Consider the following 25,423-nt stretch of genomic DNA (forward strand, 5'->3'; position numbering starts at 1 on the left):
CTCAAGACTTTAAGTATGATTTTCTCCTGCACAGTGTAGGGACAAAAAAGGATCATAAACCTCGGCTGTTGATTTTTTCCTAGAGAATACAAAAGATTAACAGAATATTCACCAAAACCTAAGGCTTTGTAACTCATCTGCCTCAAAAAAAAAAAAAAAAAGATTAAGTTTTTTAAAAGCATTTCTCCTCTCCCACCTTTTTGTCTACTAATTGAGACAGACCTGGTGCAGTATATTCCTGTTTTTCAGCTCAAGCACAAGAGAAATCTCCAAGTCTTTTAGAATTACAGCAAGCAATTAATAAAGTATCTTGAAACTGTAAAAAGCAAACAAAAAACCCTACACAAACAAAAGAAAAAACAATAACAAAACAAAAAGCAGCATAAGACGATAGTCCCAGATATCCCTTCTTCCCTTCTGAAAGATGGTTGAATTCTTTTTTTTTTTTTTTAAACATGAAGTAGAATAAGAGGAATGAAAAAAAAAAAAAAACAAAAAAACCTGTGGTAAACCAAGGAAATATTTCTTTAATAAATAATTTGAAGTTGTGAAAACAAAATCTCAAAACCATGCCAAAACCCAAACTACTTGCATTTATCAAAGTCAGGGAAATAAGACATTCCTGCATATTCACGACTCTGGTAAGACACTGAATTTAGTAATTGTATTTAAAGACTGTTAGCTGAAAACACGCACGTTCTTAAAGCTTGCCAATATACATTCCAAGTCAAAATTTTAGAAATTCAAATACTCAAATTCAAAAACTGCAATTTTGAGTGCCAAATCTCTCCCAGCTAGGAGGAAGGGAAGGATCTATCCCAATACTTCCTGACAAAGCAAAGGTCCAGAGAGAAAGAATTAAGCAAAACACTGGTGACACAGATTTATGCATTAGTAATCTGCAGAAAGATATTGCAACAGACAAGAAACATGATGATAGAAGTGCTGATTACTAGAAAAAACCATCTTTAGACACTGAATGTTACAATCAGCATCCCCAAATCATAGTATCACATCACCACAAAAGTGTTTTGATACTTAAAACATTAAAAGTTTGTCAGAACAAACCTTTTCATACAGAACATTAAAATGGGCTTCAAACTTCAGATGAATAGGATAGTAAAACATAGTCCATATTGATCCCAGTTGTCCAGTTTTATTTTCAACTCATAAGAGCAACAGGATAGTGTCAATTATATCGATTGCTTACTGTTTGAAAAAAAAAAAAAATCCAGAACCCAACTTCAAGCAGGAAATAAAGTATATTCAAAGATGACGAGAAAAACAAGTTATTTTTGCATCATAGTTTACTGAACTGAAGAAATATTAGAAATAAGAGCTTAAGAGAAACCCTTAAAAAAGAAAACTAATAAATTTAGTTGCAATATCCAAATAAAGAGGTTAAAGTTGCAGTGAAAATGTAGTCTTAAGAAAAAAATATTAACTCTTAGTACAAAAACCATTTGTTGAGAAACAAAATTAACTAATGAGTAGATACAAAGTACCCAGAAGAGGACAAAAATGCCAAAAAATGCCAAAGAAGTTTAAGATCAAGAAGTTACACAGTAGATCAGTTTGTGATTCTTTCTTATCTGTTTTTCTTCAGTTCGTTAGCTTTACTTTCTTTGCTACACAAATCAAAAACAACCAAAGGAGATCATCATCAGCAGGTTGCAGGTAACGTCTACTTTTCCATTTTTGTTTTTGTGGAAAAGCTTTTCCACTTCTGGGAAGTAGTAGTTCCAACACAAGGGACTGGCATGCCACCAGAGTTCTCACAATAGATGGCTTTAAGCTGAAGCAACCATTTTCCGTGTAGCTAGATTCTGACTGCAGCCGCTGCAAAGGCAGCTAACAACAGAACACCTCTATTGGGTATTACAATCAGAGGCTTTATCTTTCTCTGAAGTTTCAAACCACTTCTTAAGATGGTCTTCTGTGGACTCTATTCCTGCAGGTTGTGTGTCTGTACAGAAAATAAGAACATTAAAGTGACATTTTCCCAATTAGACAAGCAGTAGGAATACAGCAATTTATTCTTGACTAGTTTTAAATGTCAGCTAGCAAAGCTTGCCTCTGAGAAGTATGGTGCTGTGAAGAAGGCTATACTATTACCTAGATGGACTTCATGAAAAATGACAATGAGTCAGTCTTTCTGCAAGTCTGTCAGTCTAATTGTTGTTAAAGTCTTCAGTGTGCCTGCTGGGGCCTCATGAAAGCTTTTAGAAGCAGGTTGATGAGGACAGTAGCACTAATATACTAAAAATCACTAGACTTCCCAGAAATCACCAGTCCAGAGATAAGATATCAGAAAATATCAAAACGGCTATTACAGCAGCAAGAGACTGCCATGCTGGCAAATTCAAAATTCAAAATCCAAGATCAAAAACCAATAATCTCAATAAAGAAATATTAGAAAGAAGACAACCAGCAGTTAACTCTGAATAGATAATAGCAGTCTGTGAAAATCAGTTTTGTCAGAAGTGTGTGCTTAACTGGTGTAAAGTTAAAAAGCAAAAGATTCTAGAGCATCATTTGACACGATATTCTGCCTCTTCACTTTATAAAGTGATTGGTCATCAACACACTTTCATTGAAGCAAAAGAAATAATAAGTTTGCCTAATCTTCAGGAGATATGTGTCTTAAGTATTTAGGTGATGTAGAGCACGGATAATCTTGGCACCAGTTGGCCAGCCCCTTAACAATCTGCTGAATAGGCATTCAAAACAGCTGCTTCTGTACGTTTCAGGTCCAATCAGGGAAAGTACAGGACGTCTATTCTCAAAGACCACCCCTTATATTTTGCTCTCCTAATAACTTTAATAGGACACCACCATGTTACATACCTATTAGTGTATGTAAGTTAGAATTATCAAAGAAGTTTGTTGGACACGTCAATGGCAAAGGCTTTGATATGTACTGAGTCACAGTTTCCTGAGATACAGACTCCTTGGAGGGTGAAGTTGGCTCTCTAAGGGAACGTGACACCGTCTTCCTTGGAGATCTTGGTACTGTCTCTTGAGTAGTCTCTCTTGAGAATCGTTCTCTCAATTTTAGTGCTCTTTCTTTCCATTTTCTAAGTTCCTCCTTCAGTTGAAGCTCATTACTGAGTAGAAAAAAAATTTCCAGCATTTAATTAATAAAAACCTTCAGTTGTTCTCTGAAGTAAAAAGAGAAACAATCCTGATGAGACAGTTCCTACATCTTCAAATAACATATCACAGACTAGGCAATAAAAGCCTCCTATGATATCCAAATGTATCAGTTCTAGAGGTACAAAGTTTCATGGTTTTTGTTTTTTTTTTTTTCCTTTTTAAGCTAAGATCCCTTCCAACAATTTTACCATAAACATTTTCAACTAAGTTCATCTCCCAGTTACTGATAAACGTTTAGAACAAATTCTTATGGAAGAAAGCAATTTAAAGCTCAGAAGCCATAAACAGGTACACACACACAAATATATCACTAGCTTTTAATAAAAGTTTAGACTTGCTACATTCTTTTGCATCTTAAGATGAGCAGTTATTCAGTCCTACAGGCTTCCTAGAAAGAAAGTGTGATAATTACTTACATGATGCTTACCATTTTTATGCTTACCTTAGTAGAATATCATTTTGTTTCTTCAGGTGCAAGTTTTCTTTCTGCAGCTTAACTTGTTCAGATTTTAAAACAAGTATTTGTGTGCTCTGCACGATACCACTGCCACCACCACAAGTAATGGGAATGGGCATTTGGGATTGCTGAGGAACTTCTTTTTCAGACATTACTAGAAAAAATTTCATACAAATATGTGTATTATTATTACAGTGCTTAAAAATCACATCAATATATATTTTAGATATGTCTATACAAGATTTCTTCCTGTAGTCTTATATGTAAAACCTCACTAGGTTACAAGTGTCATTACAACAGCTATTTTTAAAACTCACTGTTTGGGGCTGTTGAGTCACAGCCTGAACCACTGATTGATCACCTGAGGAAAGGACTGGGTCAGCCCAGTAGGAACACAGATGAAGGTAATTCAGCTGTGTGACTGGCGCCTGGCTGCACCTCTCCTAGACTCCACGTAAGGACTGACTGCCACTGGGGAAGGATCTCTAGACTCCTTCATGGAGTCCTTTCTGCAAACCTAGATCCTTGGATACAAGTGAGCATTCTTTCCCTATTTATTTCTTTTCCTATTTTCACCACAATAATCTTTCTAGCTGTAACACCAACTCTAACACCCACCACCAGTAATCACATTGCCAGGGAGATATTAAGAAGCATAAGAGATGCTTCATTGGACCATTCAGCTTTTATGTAGTTATATAGTTTGAGTTGTATCACTGTGTAGGGATCCTCAGTAAGGAGAGGCATGGATGTGTTGAAGAGCATCCAGAGTAGGGCCACAAAAATGATCGAAGGGATGGAGAACCTGTCCTACAAAGACAGGCTGGGAAAGCTGGGGTTGTTCAGGTTAAAGAGAAGGATCTGAGGTGACCTGATAGTGAACTTTTTGTATGTAAGAGGTAGCCATAAGAAAGAAGGTCTGTTGTGATAAGACAAGGGGAAATAGCTTCAAACTAAAGGAAGGGAAATTTAGACTGAATACAAGGAAAAAGATTGTTTTTATGATAAGGGTAGTGCAGTATTAAAACAGGTTGCACAGAGAGATATGGTGGATGCCCTATCCCTGGAGACATTCTGAAGATCAGGCTGGACAGGGCTCTGAGCAACCTTATGTAGTTATTGATGTCCCTGTTCACTGCAGGGGAGTCGTATCAGCTGACCTCTAAAGGTCCGTTCCAATTCATACAATTCTATATTTCTAGTTCTACTCATAGAATTAGAAACATAAGGCACTACAACTGCAGCAGCTTATCCCGTTATGATTGCTAGTATGACTGGAGAAATATACAAAAAAAATCAAAACAATACAAGACCTGCTGTGATTATAATACATTGCATATGCAGTTAGTGTATTTTAACCTTTCATCTCTTCCAAAGCCTAACACTTCTCATATCTTTTTGAAGTAAATGGCCTGCATCCCAATCTGGAATTTAAACTATGTAACTGAATGCTTAATATGAAACAGTCCTTTATTTAGGTTTTGAATTTACCAGTAACATCTTGCTCTTGTTGCACTCTTCTAAGTTCTTCTTTTAGCTTTCTTAACTGTTCTTCTTGGTGTTCTGCAAGAGCTTTATAATTAGCAAGTCTGTGTTGGTGGGAAGGCAGACAGGGGGAAAAAAAAAGTTTTAAACTTAGTAATCTAAGTTGCAGGAGATCTATTTGATTTTTCAGTTGCCCTAACATAAATGCATAGAAAATAAAAACACATGACTAACTCTACATCTGGTTGTCAGCAAGGTTTTAGTTAAAGTGCAGAAAAGCAGAAGTTTGAACTGAATTAATTCTCTGTCCAGTGAGTTATAGAGCGCTGCCAGTTGCTGTTTCTCCCTCACATTTCTTTGTCAGAATAGTTATGGTTTATGGCTCAATATAGGTTGTTTGAGACATGAAAAAATGTTGAGAGCACTGGTCTTGCTCAGCCTAGAGAAGAGAAGGCTCTGGACCTCATTTCAGCCTTCCAGTACTTAAAGGGAGCTTATAAACAGGAGAGGGAATAACTTTTTACAGTCTGATGCTGGTAGGATTAGGGGGAATGGCTTTCAACTAAAAGAGGGGATATTTAGGTTAGAATTTAGGAAGAAATTCTTTATTTGGAGAGTAGTGAAGCGCTGAAACAGGTTGCCCAAAGAAGTTGTTGATGCCCCATCCCCGGATGCATTCAAAACCAGTTTGGATGGAGCCCTTGGCAGCCTGATCTGGTGAGTGGCAAACCTGCCCACTGCAGGGGGGTTGGAACTAGATGATCTTTAAGTCATCTTCCAATCTAAGCCAATGATGGTACGACTTTGGTGAGTGTACAGGGAAGGAGACTGGTAATCAGCTTGAGATACATATGATTTTTACTTTCTCTGAAATACAGATAGAATAAAAACCTAAGGCATGTAAAGCTGGATGTTTACTACTTATTTGTCAGGTAAGGGTTGGGAATAGGTAGTTAAGAACTATGGAAAGATAAACTTGAACTTACTTCATATCAAAAGAGTTTGATTGCTTCATTCTTTCCATATCACATTTTACTAATTGTGTTTTGAGCTGATCGATTTCTTCTTTGTACAACTCAGCACCTTTATCTAATTTTGCCTAAAAATAAAATGTTTAGTATAAGTTAAGGATTCTTACAGCAGATCTGGGGACTGCTTTGTTTATTCTTGTGTATCACATCTTGCAGGACAAAGTTTGAAGCATAGTTATTCTAGAGTATGAACATCCACGCTATCAACTAGCACCACAGTAGTAGTTGCTGTCCTAACTGTGGTATAATGACACACTCACATATTAGCTTCTAATACCATAACATGTGTTTCAACTTATCTTTGAAAGTTGCATTGGTAGCAAGTGAAGCTGCATACTAAACATGCAAGTAGAGTGTTTTAATGTTAAGAATACCATGCAGAATAAATTGACTGTAAAACACTCTTTCCATGTTGGAGAAAAATGAGAAAAGAATTTGGCTTATACCTGAAGACTCTGATTCTCTGTTAGGGAAGTTCTGAGGCACTTTTCTGTCTCATTCAGTTTAGCTTGTAGCTGGGTGAGCTCACTTGAAGCTGTTGTTATCCTTATCTGTGCTTGTAACTTGTTTATCTTGTCATCTTTCTCTCTGAGATTTTTTCCTGCTTCATTTACTGAATTGTCCAACTTTTGGAGTTTTACTTCCAGAGCCTATTGAGATAAGCAGTTAAGAGTAGTTACATCACAACTTATGAGTATGATCACATGCTGTTACATTGTTAACACAGCATACACTTTGAGGGGGGAAAAAAAAACAAAACACTAGAACAACAAACAAGGAAGAGTTCTTATACATTCCGTAACACTGTTCATTGGTTTTGTGTCATCTGATGGCATTCTGGAACACTCAAGTCTAGAAAAGGTGATTTGAGTGTGAGTAACTGTAATGTTAAGTATGACAGAAGGAAAGAGTTCAGTTCCTAGGAATAAAGACAGAATTTTCCTGTGCTTCCAGTTGTGGAAAATACTATTATCTCACAAAGCCTCAAGAGTATCACATTATTAGAATCTATACTTCAGAAAAATTTGGGTGCATTTTGTATACATTTGTAAACTGACATTTGGATACAGAAAACAGACAATTAAAATAAATCCCATTACAGGTAAGAGTTTGACCTTTCTTTCGCTTTGGGAATAAAAATAAATATACAAAAGCAAAGCGTATTCTGGGGCAGTGTGGCAGAGATTTACAGCTACCAAACTTTTCAGTTTATGGTACTCCCACCTAGAAAATAAGCATTAAGTAAGTTTTTTGCACCTTTATATCTTGTTTTGCAGCCTTTAGTTCAGTATGAAGTTTGTAATTTTCTTCTTCTAATAGAAGATGAGCAGAGCCACCAGGGGCCAGTTGTTGTTTCAGAGTGTTTAGATCCTGAAGCAACTCTTCAGATTTCTCTTTTCTTTGTTTCAATTCAACGTCAGCATTCTTAAAGAATGTTGAAGTTCTGTCATCCAGATCTGAAGAATGTTGAAGGAGTATCTGAAAAATAATGCAATACAGATAAAATTTTTGAACAAGCTAGAAATAAGTAAAGAAATAGGAAGTTTGCCTGTGTTAATTGTACATTCTTGATTCTGTGTCCCATTTGAAGACACTTGCTACCAGAAATGAAATTACTGACACTCAGAGGTGCTCAGAGGGCTGGAGCACTCCCATCAGTATGAAAGAGCTGGAGCTGTTTAGCATCCAAGGAATGCTCCAGGGGGACCTTACTGTGGCCACCCAATACTTAAGGGGCTCTTACAAAAGAGATTTATCAAGATTCCAAGGCTAACAGCATTACACTGTATGGTAAGAGGGTAGACATATTGGCTAGAAGGAATAAGTTTGTTTACATTGAGCATGGTGAGATCCAGCAGTTGCCTCACCACCTGTAGTGTTCACTGTAGTGAAAAAACTGCAATTCCCAGTAGCCCAAGTAATTACCACGTGGTTTCTGGGAGAAAAGGAGGTGATGTAACCATGGCTCTACTTCTTTCTGTAATGCCATCCACAGCACAGTTAGAAAGATAGCTCTCTCTCCCATTTATTCAACTTGTTACCCTTCATTTGCAGGGATGCGACGAGGAAGGCTAAAGCCCGTCTGGAATTGAATCTAGCTAAAGTGATAAAGGATAATAAAAAAGGCTTCTTCAAGTATGTTAACAGCAAAAGGAAAACTAGAGAGAATGGGGGCCCCTTACTAAGTGAGGGGGGGGTTCTGGTAACAGGGGATGCTGAGAAGGCAGAGATACTGAATGCCTTCTTTACTTCCATCTTCAATGAAAAGGCTCTCCCGCAGGAATCCCACACCCTGGAGATCAGTGAGAGGGTCTGGGAATGGGAGACTTCCCTTTAGTCAGGAAAGAGGATGTGTGTGAGCGCCTAGGCAGTAATAAGGTCCACAAGTCCATGGGACCTGATGGAGTGCATCCACGCGTGCTGAGGGAGCTGGCGGAGGTCATTGCCGAACCGCTCTCCATCATTTTTGAGAGGTCTTGGATAACAGGGGAGGTCCCTGAAGACTGGAGGATAGCCAATGTCACTCCAGTCTTCAAAAAGGGCAAGAAGAAAGATCCAGGTAATTGTAGGCCTGTCAGCCTCACCTCTGTCCCTGGAAAGGTGATGGAACAGCTTGTGCTGGATACCATCTCCAGACAACTGGGAGAAAAGGAGGTTATCAGGAGTAGTCAGCATGGGTTCAGCAAGGGGAGGTCAAGCTCGACCAACTTGGTGGCCTTCTATGATGCTGTCACATGCTGGGTGGATGGGGGAAGAGCGGTAGATGTAATCTACCTTGATTTTAGAAAGGCATTTGATACTGTCTCCCACAACATCCTTATAACAAAGCTGAGGAAGTGTGGGATAGATGAGTGGACGGTGAGGTGGGTTGAGAACTGGCTGACTGGCAGAGCGCAGAGGGTCGTCGTTGGTGGTGCAGAGTCTGGCTGGAGACCTGTAACCAGTGGTGTCCCCCAGGGGTCTGTGTTGGGTCCGGTCTTGTTCAACATCTTCAACAATGACCTTGATGAGGGGATAGTGGCCACCCTCAGCAAGTTTGCTGATGATACGAAGTTGGGAGGATTGGCTGACACGCCTGAAGGCTGTGCTGCCATTCAGCGAGACCTGGACAGGCTGGAGAGCTGGGCAGTAAGAAACCAGATAAGGTTCAACAAAAGCAAGTGTAGGGTCTTACACCTAGGGAGGAATAATTGCATGCACCAATACAGGCTGGGGGATGAGCTGCTGGAGAGGAGCTCTGCAGAGAGGGACCTGGGCGTCCTGGTGGATGACAGGTTGGCCATGAGCCAGCAGTGTGCCCTCGTGGCCAAAAAGGCCAATGGCATTCTGGGGTGCATTAAAAAGAGCATGGCCAGCAGGTCGAGGGAGGTGATCCTCCCCCTCTACTCTGCCCTGGTAAGGCCTCATCTGGAGTACTGTGTCCAGTTCTGGGCTCCCCAGTTCAAAAAAGACAGGGATCTCTTGGAAAGAGTCCAGCGGAGGGCCACAAAGATGGTGAAGGGCCTGGAGCATCTCCCCTATGAAGAAAGGCTAAGTGAACTGGGTCTGTTTAGCCTTGAGAAAAGAAGACTGAGAGGGGACCTGATCCAGGTTTATAAATATCTGAGGTGTGGCGGCCATAGCGGTGAGGCCAGTCTCTTTTCAGTGGTACGTGGAGACAGGACGAGGGGAAACGGACATAAGCTGCAGCATAGGAAGTTTCGCACGAATGTGCATAAGAACTTCTTCACGGTGAGGGTGACGGAGCACTGGAACAGGCTGCCCAGGGAGGTTGTGGAGTCTCCTTCTCTGGAGATATTCAAGTCTCGCCTGGACGCCTACCTGTGCGACCTGGTGTAGGGAACCTGCTTTGGCAGGGGGGTTGGTCTCGATGATCTCTAGAGGTCCCTTCCAACCCCTACAATTCTGTGATTCTGTGATTCTTTTTATATTGTTTTATCTCATATTCCTTTATCACTTCTAGTAAATCAGTTTCTCTGTTACCTCAATCTAGCTGTACTCCCATCTTTTTGTACTCGTCTTCCTGCAGGGTTTTGGGAGGCCCCCTACCACAGGGACAAGACCACATGAACTCATGACACAAATGATACTGAAAAACCTGCCACATACACACAAAATTGTCTCCCACAAGTCTTTTTAAGCACAAGTTTCCAACTTAATTGCACGAGGGGAAAAAAAGTCTTAAAGAAATCTTCTAATTATTCCTACATTTTACACAGTTAAATACTAAAACAAGTGCTGAGAGTAATTAATAAATGAACTTCAAAATAGTTCTTTTTTTTGTTTGTTTTCAACTAGATTACAGAAGTATTTAACACAGTACTCACATTAAATACACTTTTTATGAATCAAGTTTTTATTTACCTTTCCTTTTGGAGTCCAGAATTTAATGACTTGTAAAAGCCTTTCGTTATCCTTCTTTAATTCTTCTTTAAGTTCTTCTGTATTACAGTGGTGTCCTGAACAAGTTTCCCAGAACTGTGTTGTTTCCTTTCTAGTACTTGCTTCCTGCTGCAACTCTGCCTCTATGCTGAGAAGTTCACTCTCCATTTCTGATATATCTTTGAGGATGATCTTCACAGAGAAGGGATCAAGTTAAAATATTGTTTTGTTAGGTGTATGTATGTTTTTGCCCCCTCAGCTATCTATATATAGAGGAAGTACATTTTAGCATCTAACTATTCCATTTTTGCTAGGCTAAAAGAAATTTCACTATCCCCTACTGGAAAAATTAGACAACCCAGGCTCCTGGGTGCAGGTGGGAAGGTGAAAATGGAAAAATGTTTGTTAGTGAAAATTTATCTAATTGCTAACAGAAATCATCTCAGTATCACATAGAAATGTATTCTACACGGCAAACTAGTAAATAACAGTCAAAAGATTTTCTAACTTAATTTTTAGCCACTTTACCAAACCAAGTTCATTTTATGTAATTGGTTAGCATTATAATAGAATTGCTTCTCCCTCCTCAAGCAAAGTTTAAATAGCTAAAAACAATGTCCATTAGACTAGTGCAACCACGTTACATCATGTTTTGAAATACCCAAGTCTTTGAAAATTTTAAATCATACCTGTGTATTCAGTTGCAAACTCTGCCACGTTTCGACATTTAACTCTTGAGAAGATATTTCATTCTGATTCCAATGACACTTCTTCAGACACTGAATTTGAACTTGTAACTGATGTTGTTTTTTCTTTTCCTCATACAATTCCATTACATACTTGTTAACAGTAGCATGATAATCCTTCTTCTTTGAACAAACACGACTGAACAAAAACTGTTGAACAACAACAACAAAAGAACATTAGGTAACTTATGTAAAAATAGGAGATCAGATTCTTTAAGAATACTAGTTAAACCTTTCTTGTTAAACGTTTTAGGCAATGGTATTTATAAAGATGACTGATATTTTTATTACCAGAACTTTCATTCTATCATTATTTTGCCTCCCTGCCTTCCTTCTCCCTCCCTTTCATAGTAAATGAGAAAAAAAACACCACAACTATATGTTTTACTATACTTGTGTTCATGATGTCAGTAATTCTTTCCTAAATCTTTTCAATTTTCCCTAATAATTGCAGTATGTTTCTCCACAGAACTATGGATTGAGGAAAGTCTGAATTACCATAGAAGTTACTAAACTTTTTGGTATTTTTACAAAATAAACACATCTCCAAGGCATCTTGCATATTTTCTCCAAGGAAATAGGTACTCAGATGACTATAATTTGATTTACAAACAGAACAGTTCCCATCAGTGAAAATGGATTAGTACCGATGAAATACTACTGTGGAAAGCAGTTGCATTACAGTAAAAAATAAAAATAAAAATAGAGGTTCATTTATCTAAACAGTTCCAGTTTTTTAGATATATAAGGGGTCTATTTTCTTTAAGACAAGCATTTATGAAACATATTAAAGCCAGATCATATAGAATCCTAGCTGTTAATAGTGAGACTATTTAAAAAAAAATAAAACAAAGCAGTATGAATTATCCACATATTCAGCACTTTACTTGGTACCTTCAATTTGTTCAATAAACTCTGGAGATGACCATTAATTCTCTCATTTTCCATTTGCAGTTGATTGACTTCTTTACTCTGTTCCAATGAAAGCTGAGTCAGTATTGCAGCTATCACTGCTTTCTGACAATCCAGTTCAGCTTTTAGATCGAGAGACATTGTAGAGAGACAATCGTACCTCTTCCTTATATCTGGGAATATCTCAAGAAGTTCCTAAATATAAATTAAGCAAATTAAGTCACAATAAGCAAAGAGTCATTAGTTATAAATAAGCTGAACATCAGATTCCACAGCACACATAAGCGCGCATAAGGTTTTACAAAGGAAGAAGAGTAAAGCAAGACGTGAAGTCTGTCCTGTTGTCAAAGATGAAGATTAAAACAGTAAGCTAGGCCTGAAATAAAATTTCTTGTCTGTTCATGAGTTTTCTACCCAGACTGCTCTCAGAATGGGGCTGATCTCTTTGATCCTCTTGTGGAAAGAAAGATCATGAAATTGCTCCTAACACTCTGCCTTCTATCTTCCTTTGTGAAATGGACATGCTGCTTTCTTTCCTAGGAAAGCTTCCACCGTAAGTTTAAAGCAGTTAGCAGGCTATGAAATGCAAATATGCTTCAAGAGTCAATTGGTAAACTGCACCTCACAAATCACATACAGAACCTAGATTACACCTCAAGGCAAATATAGGACAGCCTAAATTTACAGGCCATTACTATCTTCATTTTCAATTTTTAATTTCAAGAAAGAGGACTCACCAATTCTTTATAAATCATACACAGAAGTAAGGTTTAGGCTCCTGAATAAACGGTATTAAAGTTTGATATATATCCTTTAAAAAGTACAGCAGTTTACCTTAATTTTCAAGCTTTTTGCCACCAGGTCGTCATCATCCATCTGCTCTGCATTATCCAGTAAGTTCACTTGAACAGAAGTATCATTCAGGTCTCTCTGCTTCAGTTTGTTCAGAGCACATTCCAATTTCTCACTTGTTTCAACACACTACAATAAATGCATACATAATTAAGTACCATTCAAGAAGGTAACTTATTACTAACTTAGGTATGTGGCTTGCAACACCAACCATCTCAGAACTTTTTTGCAATTCCATCTTGAGTTGGTCCCGCTCAGAACTGATGTCCTGGAGAAGTTTTTGTAGCTCATCTTTTTCTTGATTAATTGATGAGATTTGTTCTTTAAGTTGGAAAGAATGAGTAGCTCTTTCAGCCAATAACAGGTCTTTTTCACTCGATATGCTATTTAGCATCTCAGTTAACTGTTGAATCTGTAATATTGGAGGAAAAAAACAACAAAAAAATGAGATGGTCCTAGTCTATAGACTCCACTGTGAAAGACTAAAATGAGTTGTCTGTATTTGACAAGACAATTTCCAATAAGTCTAAAACTCACACTAGCAGCATGAAAAGTTTAAAAATTATTTCAATGTTCTAATCTCTCAGAAGATTAAGAACAGCATTATACCCAGAGAACTCTAGCCATCTTTGGGTTGCACTAAAGCAACGTGAAAACAAAATGCAGTCAACACAAATCCACGTTACAAAAGAAACAAATGGAAAATTAACAGAAGATAAACACAATTGAATTGTCCATCTACCTGCTCTAACGATTTGAATACTAACACTAATTGTTTACCTAAAGCAATCCTTACTTACATTGTTAGATCTAGAGACAAAACAAGTTTGACAGATCAACTGCAAAGTAAAAATTGCAAAAAAGACTGAGCTGGGAAGATCTAAGCAGCAATACTTGCTGAATACCAGATACAGTTTGAAACTGTGCAAAGCTCCAAAGATTCCAAACCCACTTGGAATCATGCTGTCTACACAGTGATTTTTAAATTCTGAATGAATACATAAACAACTACCATCATATTAAAGATGGATGCAGATTTATGCACACTATAGTGGAGCAGCCAACTCATCTGAGATGAGTTGAAGATGTTGGTTCTAAATCTTACTTAAATCATTGCAGAATCCTTTGTTTGTCATGTTCGTGCTTGTTATAGAACACAGAATGATGTGCTGGCAGCTTAAAATTAAATAGGATTTGTCTTGACCAAGAATTTAGCTCAGTGATTAAAACATCAGAAAGCAGCACTATGGAGTAACTAGATAAAAACCACAGACTCCCCACCTTATTTGTTAGGCTGTCCTGTAAAATCTCTGACTTCCTCTGAACCTTTAACAGATGTTCTTCCCGTTCTTCAGCTTTCATTTTCTCATCGCTGAGGAGTTCTTGATGACATTTCAACTCCTTTTCAGTTTCAAGAACCTGAGATAAAATTAGACCAACCAATATTTAAAAAGTTGTGAGATATTATATGAATCTACTTCTAACACACCAGATTACTCTATTTCATAGGAGTTAAATACTTAGAAGAAAATCACAAATTGCTTCAGTCTGAGCATAGAAAGTTACATATTTTTTATTTGTAAAGTTTATTCTAAGAAAAAACTGCCAATTAGAATATTGACAAGTCATTAGCATTTAGTGTAAAGAACTGTACAAAATATGCTATCAAAATGCTTGGACTTCCTACAGTTCTTGTTTCAGAGAAGAGGAACACAAAGGAGAGATGTGAACCTCATTCATATTACTTTAATAACTGTCTAGAAATAATGACTTCATATGAGACAACTTTATCAGTGGGAATACTATCAAAGTAATTTTAAATTATTCTTGATTATTATAGGAGTAGCATTCTTTATACTAAATCTCTAAATTTCAAGTTTCATAGCAATACAACTAACACTAAAAAATACCTAAATTCAAATGAATGGGTAGCACCACAGATTTGAATCATCTACAGATTACTGAATCTGAATAAGAATTCCAGCTCAACACTGAACCAAACTATCACCTTCACTGTTGAATATCCAGAAACAAAATAAAAATCTAGACAATTTGTCACTTTCAGTGTTAACTTCAGAACTCAACAAGAAGAGATATTGTAGCATTCAAAAAATATCACTAGAGTGTTTAGGTAATTCAACATATGCATTTGCTCATTCCTTTCTAAATGAAGTAGCCTCAGATAAGATTTTTGAAAGAGCTTGTATACATCCTAAAATACAATTTCTCAAGACAGAAATTAAAGCTCACTAGTATTTTTCAATTTGGTTATATAATATCCATAAGAACTTTTTCCAAAACAGTTTCAAGTAACAGCCAATCTTCTCTCCAACATTTATAATTATTATACTTAAATCAAAGACAAAGCACCTTATTAATACTCTCCTGTAGGTTAACTTCCAGTTTGTTCTTCTCTGCTTGAACACATTCCAGCATTCCCTGGAACTGATCTCTCTCCTGTGCCAACAAAGCACATTGTTTCCCCAGCTCTTGAAGTTCACTGTTTTCATACTCTGCTTTTTCTTTTATTTCTTCCAGCACCTGTTGCCTTTCTTTGCTTACTGAATTTAAGTCCTCATTCAACTTGTCTATCTACAAAGATACAAACAAAAACAAAACAAAAAAGAAACCAAACAGTTTAGCAACAGGAATTTTTGCTAATAACTACTATCAAAAGATCACCTATCAAACAGTAAAATGGCCCAAGTTACTGTAGGTAAGTACCTTTTCCTTCTTGTTAATCCTTGAGGAGACAGTCTCTAAATTAGTTTTAAGAGGAGTTTATATTATTGTACTTGCCTTTTCTTTCAGTTTTTTTATTTCCTCAGTTAGCTTTTCTTCAGTGTTTTGTAGTTTCTCTTCTCCTTCTGCCAGCATATTTTTCTGAATATCAGCTTGCTCTTTCTGATGCTTTAGTTCTTCCTGCAGACTTTCCATTTCTGTCAGAACTTCTATCAACTTCAAAACAAAATGTTACACAGCTGAATACCCAGTATGACTTTCTTAAACGTTGCTCATTTAAGTTAAGAGTGGTAAGACAAGGCATTTGAATTTCTAGGAGAGAACTATTTGAAACTGCAAATTCTTTTCCGAAATAATTATTTAATCACACTTCCATTTAGTTTCAGAACATAGCAGCTTAATTTTTGTTAGCGCAGGCCAAGTTTGTCTGAAATGATGTAAAGTAAACACATTTTTTAGGCAAATGCTTGGGATACTGAATAAGCAGTATCCTGCTTTCAAAACAAGGAATCAAGACACAGAGATTCAATAGCAAATCAATTTCAGTTCTGGATTTATCTTTCTCTTTGTCAACTCATTCTGGGTTGAAATGGTAGAAAACCTCAAACCCTTCATTTTCATAACCTTGGATTACTTTTACTGTTCAGTGCTAAATGCAAAGCTACTGTAGGTTGGAAACATAACAGTAACTTGTAGAGCATTTATCCAGCAGGTGGACAACTATGGTTAATCCAGAGTGGCATAGTGACCACAACTGCTGCAAAGGAAAATTAAGAGAGAAATTCCAAAATCCAGATTGGATTAGTAGACTCAATTTTTAGTTTACTGCTACTGAGAACAAATAAAGAGAGGGAGGGATACTGAACAGCTGATAGCTTCAGCATTGAAGAAATTGAGAGAGATAAAGTGCCTTTAAAACAATTATTTAAGAGATTTGATACATACTTTCTCCTTGCTTTCCTGACAATCAGCCTTCAACTGGTCTTTTTCTGTTTTAGAGACCTCTACCATTTGCTGTAGCTCATCTTTCTCCACATTAAGTAAAGCTATTTTCTCAAGCTGCTGAGAAATCTCCTCATTCATTCTTCTTTCTATTTGTTCTTTTTCTGCCAGTAGTTTGCCATACTCAGAAGAGATGCGAGCCAGGTTTTCAGTTACTTCAGTGAGCTGAAAGAACAAATAGCTTATTAATACGGATGATATTTCTATGGATGCTTGGAAGAAAAAAAGGAACTTTCTAATTCAAGTTGCTTTTTTGTCTCAGTAGTCTGGTTGATGTAGGAAAAGTGTCAGAGGATCTCATTTCAAAAGCACCACCTACACATATCGGTTGTTGTAAAAAATTTTACAGAAGAAATATCCATCAGTTTACTAATGTTGCAAACAAATGACATAACAATTTTACTTATATGTTAATTATATTTCAAGTGTTTCTATCTCATTAGAAAGTGTGTATAAAAACCTACGGTTCACAATAATTCCAGAAAAACAACTCCACAGCAGATCTGTATCCACAGCTAGATAATGCTTGATAGAATCGAGCCTATTTTTTTCTTAAAGCAGTAATAGCTTCATATATAAAAATGAGCAGAAAAAATAAAGTTATAATAAGCATAGCAAGTGAAAGAATGGGCTGAATTGCCCTTTAGTCGCTTAGGTATCTTCAGAGTTACATAGCTGAAAGATAGCATGTTAACTATAATAATGTTAAGAAGTGTAAGACTTGGAAAATAACTTGAGGTCAAATAGAAGCACTAATGTTTAATATTTGATCCTTCAGCACCAATGCACATTTTGTTATAAAGGCTGTAGCTTACATACCAAATTGCAATTTGGTTATCTTCCCATTTCCTCTATTGTTATGGCCTTCCTTTACGAAGTAGTTAAATAAGGGGAAAAGCTTTAAGTTTTGTTAATACATTTATTGAAACCTTTCAAACTGAAGTCTGTAGAAGACAGAATTTATTTGGTTCACAAAACAATGTCTGACCTTCTGCTCCAGTTCAGTTGTTTCCTTCAATGCCTCTTGCGCTTTCAAGAGTTGACTTTCTTTCTCTGAAATACTTTCTTTCAGATCCACAATGGTCTCTTGATGTTGTCTGATGGAGTTATGAGCACATTTCAATTCTTCCTGCACTTCTGAATTCTTTGAACACAAAATAGTGCAAATAAATTAAAGCTTGAGCATCATTTCCAAAAATTATGACAGAAGCTTACTAAAGACTTTGCCTTAAAGGCATATAACAGTTTTTCTTACCATGCTAATTGCTTCCTGTACTGTGTTTCTCAGATGGTCTCTTTCACTTTGGAGATTCTCCAGTTGCATTTTAAAATCATCGTCTCTTTCTGTCATAGTGCTCATTTCTCGACAGTCATGCAATTTTGGAATAAGATCTGTTTGTTCCACTTTTTCAGATTCCCTGTTGAATTCACTTGCCTTCACTTCCTCCATTTCATGCAGTTTCTTTTTTGTCTGGCTCAGCTCCTTTCTTAGATGAATTAATTCCTGCTCAACAGATTTTTCTTGAATCACTGATTCCTATTTTACACAGGAATAAAAGTCAACACATTTAGGGAAGCAGTGATAAGAGAACTCTATCAGACCTTTTACAAGCTATTTGTGAAAAAAAAAAAAGCAGTACCTATGTTTTAAAGGAATTTGTATATGGAAATTAATAGGATTTGACTGAATTCAGTATTTTAAATTTCTTGAAAAAAATACATATATATGTAAAATTTGAAAAGATGTCTTCTGAAACAGGTTGCCAAAAACAGAACATCACAGCTATGGCTCAATCCTGAGGAAAAACAAATATGCTACAGAGATCTTGTCCATGTATCTAGTCTCAACATTAGATAAGACCAGGTTGGATGAGACCCTGGGCAACCTGGTCTAGTATCAGATCTGGAGGTTGGTGGCTCTGCCTATAGCAGGGGGGTTGGAACTTGATGATCCTTAGGGTCCCTTCCAACTGAAGCCATTCTATGATTCTATGATAAGATGTCACGATATTATCTCTTCAAGTCTGTCCACCTCCCCATAAATACTACTTTACATGTGTATTTTATAAATTTATATTTTCCAAATGCATTTATGTACAAAACCACACACATACTATCAGCAGGCTCAGTTAAGGAAAATGTTGGGCGTAAAGACCATCAACATACCTTGTCTAGAAAAGAAAACCAAAAAGGTTTCTATGCTTTGAAAAGCCATCACCATCCCTTCCAGTTAAGCAACTCCTAGGTTCAAATACTTAACTACAGTACCTCATCTCTGTGCAGATCAACCCATAACACCATCATCCTGTATCAAGATAAAATTCTATTTACAGATAGCTTGCTATTAATTGCCCAGATACAACTGATAGTATTGGTTGAATTACCTTTTAGGTAAACAATACTGCTTGCGGTGTCTGATGGCCTGCAGTCAAATAGTAGGATCCTTTTCTGCTTTATTTAGCAAGCTATTATCACTTAAAGTTTAAACATGCATGCTTTGAATTATAAACTTACTATAATACTTACCAGAGTTCCTTCTCCATATTCTTCTTTTTTTAGATGTAAACTGTCCAGCTTATCCTGTAATGAATTCTTCTCTTGTGTAAGGGAAAATATTTGTTCCTTTAACACCTGAAGCTCATCACTTTTTCTATGGCTTTTATCTTCTGCAGCAAGCCTGTCTCTTTCTGATGTGATGTTTTTAAGTTCTTCTGTCATCTGTGATAACTACAAAGTATGCAAAGATAGCATCTCCAACAATTCAAAATGAAAACTAAAACGCAAGAACTTTCATTTATTCAGCTATAGTATTCTTAAACAAATCTTTAACAAATTGTTACAAATCTGGGGAAAAAAATCCGACAGCCTTTGGCCTTTCTGTCACCTGCTTTAAACGCTAACTTTTTAGCAGGTTTTTTTTTTTTTAATCTAATACTGGTTAAGTTTTATTTAGAAAATATCTCATAGGAAAAAGCCAAGTAAGAAACACCTCTCTATCTATTCCTATGCATTTGCTCTTTCAAAAACCATGCAAATAGTAAGTTAACATTGATTAGTTTATTGGGTCTTACAGTGTAAGTCTACTGTCATCTATTACAGATTGGCTTGTGAAAGGAACTGTTACTGAAGCTACTGCATAAGGCACAGCACTCTTCCTGGTCATTTGTACACAAGCTTGAAAAACATCAGCTTCCTGTTACGTTACGAACTCGGTTTCATTTACAGCCATGTACTAGATTTCTCATTGAGAACAAAGTTCACAAACCATAAACTTAGTTACTACTCTTGGGTACCCCTTATCTCTATTTGCCATCTAATTTCACCTGTCAAGTTGGTATCTATAGGACACAATAGTTAGGAAAAAGTTTATTGTACATTATAAGCTGTTGATCTCCATAGAAATTCAAGCTATGAATGCCACTTTTTTGACTGTTTTCTACCAAAGGTCTAGAATTTTAAGGGCAAGAAGAAGAGACTAATCAGACCAACAAGACTTACTTTCATGGTATTGGGGAAAACACTTGAAACATTTTAGTTTTGAATGATTACAAAACATCTTACCTGTATTTTAAGTTCATTAGTAGTTTTCTCGAGCATCTCCTTAGCACTCAGAATCTGAGCCTCTTTTTCAGAAATAATTTTCTCCAGCTTCTTAACAGTTTCCTGGGATTTCCGGAGAGAACTCTGTGCATTTCTCAGTTCTTCATGCGCTAAAATGTTCTTTAGAATAAAGAAAATCCATAGGACAGGAATGCTATTATTTTTTTTTGCCACATTAGTAGGTAGTCCCCAAAAAAACAAACAAAAAACCCCACACCCAAACAAAGAAAAGCAAAATACCAAAAAAATTCACTCCCCTTGTCCTCCATGTATTTCAATATACAAGGGTTGCTCTGAAAGAAATGCCTTCTATTTTATTATGTTGGCTCACACCAGAGGTGGATGTTGGTGGAGTGGCAGTAGAGGTAGAACTTTCTCACCCATAAGCCATTACATTTTGTTGCTGTGTGACAGATGGCAACAAAGGAACAGTTTGACAAATCGATGTCAGATATGGAAGTGTATATGAAGCAAAGGTGTGCCATTTAATTCCTCCATGTAGAAAAAAAAATGCACCCATTGACATTCATAGTCATTTGAATTGGAAAGGACCATTTAAAGGTCACCTAGTCTGACTTCCCTGCAATGAAGAGGGACAGCCACATCTCAATCAGGGTCAGATCAAGCGCACAGTCTGGCCCAGCCCAGCCTGACCTTGAATGTCTCCAGGGTTGGGGCAGCCACAACCTCCCTGGACAGCCTGTACCAGTGCTGCCTCACCACCCATATTGTAAAAACTTTCTCCTTACATCCAATCTAGATCTCCTCTATTTCAGTTTGAAACCATTTCCCACGTTCTGTGATGAGTTCATAACGAGCACAGCTCACCCAAAGCAGCACATTTTGTCAAAACAAAACAACACAACCCAAAACATTTGGTCCAGGAGTAAGCAGATTATCAGTGTCTTGGCACCATCAAGTTCCCCCATCCCAGCATTGTTCTTCTTAAAGCAGTACATCAGGTTTTCCTGACACTGCTGAAACCTAAGGTTGCCTAGGGGACTACTACAGGTCACAGAACCTGGCCACAGTCTCCATTATGCTCAATGTTCTGTACTATATAATGGTATACGAACTGCACTCTGCTCTCATATCCCCTGTAAACAATACATACCTTCATTTCCCAGTGAGCAATGCTACACTTCAAGGTGACTTCTCAAGTCACCTGTAGCAATTATTCCATGTACACTTACCCTGGTCCAGAAGCTGGACCTGTCAGAAAACTTCACTGACCCTCGCTTAACATTTCTAGAGACTGAACAGTGGGTGTTAGCGCAGTTAAGTGGTGGGTAGTACACTTCAGCAGAGACAACAGTGGGCCACCTCCACTGGTGCAGATTTTTACAAGTGTGACATGAAGGCTCTAGTTCATTGCTGGCAGAAATACATAGCTAATAGTGTTGATTATACTGAAAAACAGAGAAAATTCTCAGCTACGAAACTCTATCAAAGAGTGTTACTATGCTCTTTATATCTGTTGAAGTTTCCATAGAAATAAATAGGAGGTATTACTTTCAGAGCAACCTACATAGTTCTTTTATAGTTTTATTATGTACAGTCCACTTCAATAAAGTCAGAATCCCTACCATTGAAACAGTGTCTTTTATGTCTTCTTTGAGCTGCTCTGTCTCAGCTTGGAGAGATTCCTCTTTTTGTTTCAGCTGATCTCTTTCATGAGTGAGAGTTTTTATTTCTTCCCAGCATCCACTAAGCTGCTGAAGAACTGCCTGGATCTCTGAATCCTTGGTCTCCAATCTTGCTTCTATAATCTTCTCTTGCTCTTTTAATTGTTCCATTTCATTTAGCTTGTGATGAGCCTGAGCAAGCTCTTCTTTTATATGAAGATGATGTTTGTGGTCTGCTGTCTTTTCTTCCAATTCTTTCATTTTATTAGAGAGCTTTAATTTAAAAGGAATAAACACTTTCACTCATGTAGAACAGTATAATATATACATGATCTCACAGACTCATCTGCTTAGACAAGCTAGACAATCCTTTCACTCTTCAAAAGAGTAGGAATATGTCAAGAAGAGGAATATGACACCAACCTCTAATTTCACATAATCCAAGGCTGTTTTAGACTCTTCTGCATCTTTAGACAAGTGTTCTATTTGAAGCTTCATTTGTTCATAGTTTTCTGATACAGCCAGGTATTTCTGTTCTAGTTCTTCATGGAGCTGTTTAAGCACTACATATTCCTGATTAGAGTTTACGTATTTAAGCTGTGCGTCTTCTAACTCTTTTTTTGATTTTTCAATTTCCTCAGTCAAAGAGTTAAGTTTAATTTCATTATCAGCTGCCGCAGAGAGCAGCTTTTCTCTTTCCAATTTTAGTAAGCTTAACTCCTCATGTTTTTCAAGAATCTGTCAGAAAAAAAAAAATAAACAGCATTTAAAAGTCAGTATTTGTTATAGCTGTATAATAAAAAATGTACTCATGCAGGCTTAAGAAACAAATACAAGCAAACAGAGTGCAGTACATTGCTAGACTTCAACACTTAATCCCAATAAAACAAAACCTAAATACTTCGGGGAGAAGGGAGGAGGCAAATCTTATTGGATTCAGAAACCATTAAAACTCTTCCCTCTAACTCTTAAGATGCTTTTAAAATATTTCCTGTCACTGTTTTGAGAACTGAACTAATATGACAAGCTATGGCTCTTAAACTGATTAAGTACTTTTGATGTATCAGCACTACTTGCAATAAAGTTTTTAACATCCACTTAATTTTTTTTTTTTTTTTTCTCCTCAATAAGTAGGCCAATAGAAGGTTTTGGAACATTCTGCAAAATATTCACAATCAGGTTTGTGCAAGATTACTTGCCCTAGACCGTAAGTGCATATAAATTCTCCTGTATTTGCTACTGAGTATAACAAATTTGCAAAGTCTTAGGAAGAATTTGTAGGAAAAGATATACTAAACTATGCCCTGCCAGGAAACAAGAAAGTCTGCTTGTAAATTCTGGAAAGTTTAATTTAAACCTTTTACTTTCCAACTAACGTTTCTACTCAGAAGTGTTAAGATTTACTTTTGCCCAACCAGACAAAAATTCTGTTTTAGGATAGGTAAAATGGTGTCGTGAACAAGGATGCAACACATGTAGCTATCAAATTATGACCATGGTAAATAAGCAAGCTTTTTACTAGAAATACTTCATTAGTTATAGCAGACTATAACTGAGCATTCAACTCTTGATTTATTCCTGAGTGTAAATATCAAATACCTGAGAAACAGCAGCACAATGAACTTTGTAAAAACTTATTTGATTCAAGACAACTTTTTTACTGAAAACTATCCAATTGGCCTCCATTAACGTGTTATTAGTCAAGTACAATATAAAAAGCACGAAAGAAAGACAAGCTCCAGAATAGTTCAATTTTTGTTTACCTCTGTCTCCTGCATCTCAACAGTATTTGGAGGAGGCTGAAGTTCTGATAACTCGTTTACTTTTTTTTGTAGGAGTGCATTCTCCTCCAATGCTTTTTCTAGTTCTGCTTTTAAGTCAGATGCCTTTTTTTCCAGGTCCAGAAGAGAAACCAAATCTAGACAATCAAGAAGTTTTAATTAATAAGAGTGCAAGAGAAGAAAAATAGGTTTTAATTTAAGCTGTTTCATATCATGCTCTGGATGTCAAGTCTACAAAGACTATTTTGTAATTTGTCAGCAATCAAAAGATGGAACTACTGCTTTGAATCCGGTCTTCACTTGGCTAGACTAGCATTCAGTTCATTTCCACTTTCTCTCTGATATCCTTCATTAACTTGACTGTCTTAGGTGAAATACAAAGCATTATGGAAATTGCAGTTTTACAAATATTTTAAGAAAGTGCTAATGCAGTGCTGTGTGCCATCAGTATCAGAGATTCCAATATCTTATCTTGACCATAACTTCAGAGAGAAAAGAGCATTCCTACATCCCCCTCTACCTCAAATGGGGAAAAGGAAACAGGAGAGGAAAAAAAAAATCAACTTAAACAGAATACTACCTTTTGGTATTTTACCCTCCATCAGTGAATTTAGCCTTGTGTTTTCTTGAAATACAGACTGCAACTCCTTCTGCAAGTCAGCTTGCATTTTTTTGTAGTTCGCCTTTCCTGCTTCTATTTGGCTTTGATAAAGCTGCACATCCTTTTGCATTTGCTTGTGATTATTTAAGAGTTCATTCTTCAGGAAAACAAAACAACATACACAAAATACAAGTTTACTTGTTTAACAGTTAATTATTAAATCTGACACATTCCGTGTTATTGATCAAAACAGTTTTGGCCTGGTCTAATAGAATTTGCCAACATTAAACAATTTCATTTCTTTCAGAGTAAATGTAGAGAGCAAAATGTATCTTACATTTGAAATCAGAACCATAGCCATTTTTCCTATTTCCTTTACTCCTTCAAAATTTCAAAGTCCCATCCCAGTTTTCTAAATTGATAACTTACTAATCTGACCCCTATTAAAATCAGACTTGGAGTCTTTTGTCCTAGGAACTCTTCAAAGACTGTTCATTTACTCTCTTCTTGCATAAAAGACAAAAACTGAAGACCAGCTCCTGCATAACATCAGATTTCTTCTTATCTTCCTCTTGAAGGTACGTTTTCCATGAGTTCCATAGTGAAAACGTTACTTTGAGTGTTAAGTCACTTGTCCTTACAGATACCCTTCTTTTCTAGTCTGGGAGAAAACACTGCCCAAACAGTACTTTGTACCACTACAAAAGCAGTTTAAGAAGTAATTACCATCCTTTCCTTCAATTCCAAATTTTCAGTTCTGAGAAAAGCAGATTCTTTTTTGGCATCCAAGGCTACAGTTTCACTATCTAAAAGGGATTTACTCAGCTGTTGAATTTCCTCAATTAATTTATCAGAATCCCCCTGAAAGAGACAAAACTCGAAAAATTAAGACGACCATAATAAAGCAAATGTGATTATTCAAATACGGTTAAAATGTAGAAGCGACTCAGGATGTGGTACATTACTCCCTCTAAAATGAACAGTAGCACAACACTGAGAGCTGGGATAAAGTACAGAATTTCCCATAGCTTTACTTTAGAGTAAAAAATA

The 25,423-nt window shown here is 36.8% G+C and overlaps 1 protein-coding gene across 5 annotated transcripts in view; it reads right to left on the minus strand.

Annotated features, from left to right (window-relative positions):
- Positions 1-507: 507 nt before the first annotated feature.
- CENPE (centromere protein E) overlaps positions 508-25,423 on the minus strand; it is a 39,596-nt gene continuing 14,680 nt past the window's right edge. For 2 of the 5 annotated variants that reach the window (XM_085222973.1, XM_085222972.1), the window contains 25 exons: positions 25,100-25,234; positions 24,353-24,530; positions 23,755-23,909; positions 22,415-22,729; positions 21,953-22,264; positions 20,328-20,486; positions 19,293-19,493; positions 18,022-18,303; positions 17,755-17,910; positions 16,710-16,931; positions 15,822-15,980; positions 15,393-15,614; positions 14,304-14,441; positions 13,234-13,434; positions 13,005-13,151; positions 12,153-12,365; positions 11,202-11,408; positions 10,495-10,704; positions 7,387-7,608; positions 6,576-6,779; positions 6,085-6,197; positions 5,105-5,202; positions 3,599-3,767; positions 2,848-3,107; positions 508-1,966 (listed from right to left, as the gene is read on the minus strand). In XM_085222973.1, the coding sequence (XP_085079099.1) occupies positions 1,869-1,966; positions 2,848-3,107; positions 3,599-3,767; positions 5,105-5,202; positions 6,085-6,197; positions 6,576-6,779; positions 7,387-7,608; positions 10,495-10,704; positions 11,202-11,408; positions 12,153-12,365; positions 13,005-13,151; positions 13,234-13,434; positions 14,304-14,441; positions 15,393-15,614; positions 15,822-15,980; positions 16,710-16,931; positions 17,755-17,910; positions 18,022-18,303; positions 19,293-19,493; positions 20,328-20,486; positions 21,953-22,264; positions 22,415-22,729; positions 23,755-23,909; positions 24,353-24,530; positions 25,100-25,234 (4,776 nt within the window). In that variant the 3' untranslated portion in view covers positions 508-1,868. Of the gene's footprint in view, positions 1,967-2,847; positions 3,108-3,598; positions 3,768-5,104; positions 5,203-6,084; positions 6,198-6,575; positions 6,780-7,386; positions 7,609-10,494; positions 10,705-11,201; positions 11,409-12,152; positions 12,366-13,004; positions 13,152-13,233; positions 13,435-14,303; positions 14,442-15,392; positions 15,615-15,821; positions 15,981-16,709; positions 16,932-17,754; positions 17,911-18,021; positions 18,304-19,292; positions 19,494-20,327; positions 20,487-21,952; positions 22,265-22,414; positions 22,730-23,754; positions 23,910-24,352; positions 24,531-25,099; positions 25,235-25,423 lie in introns of those variants that run through there. The other 3 variants (XM_085222975.1, XM_085222974.1, XM_085222976.1) reach the window with 2 other exon arrangements.

Source organism: Meleagris gallopavo, chromosome 4 (assembly GCF_905368555.1).
Source record: "Meleagris gallopavo chromosome 4, MGAL_WU_HG_1.1, whole genome shotgun sequence".
Classification (NCBI taxonomy): domain Eukaryota; kingdom Metazoa; phylum Chordata; class Aves; order Galliformes; family Phasianidae; genus Meleagris; species Meleagris gallopavo.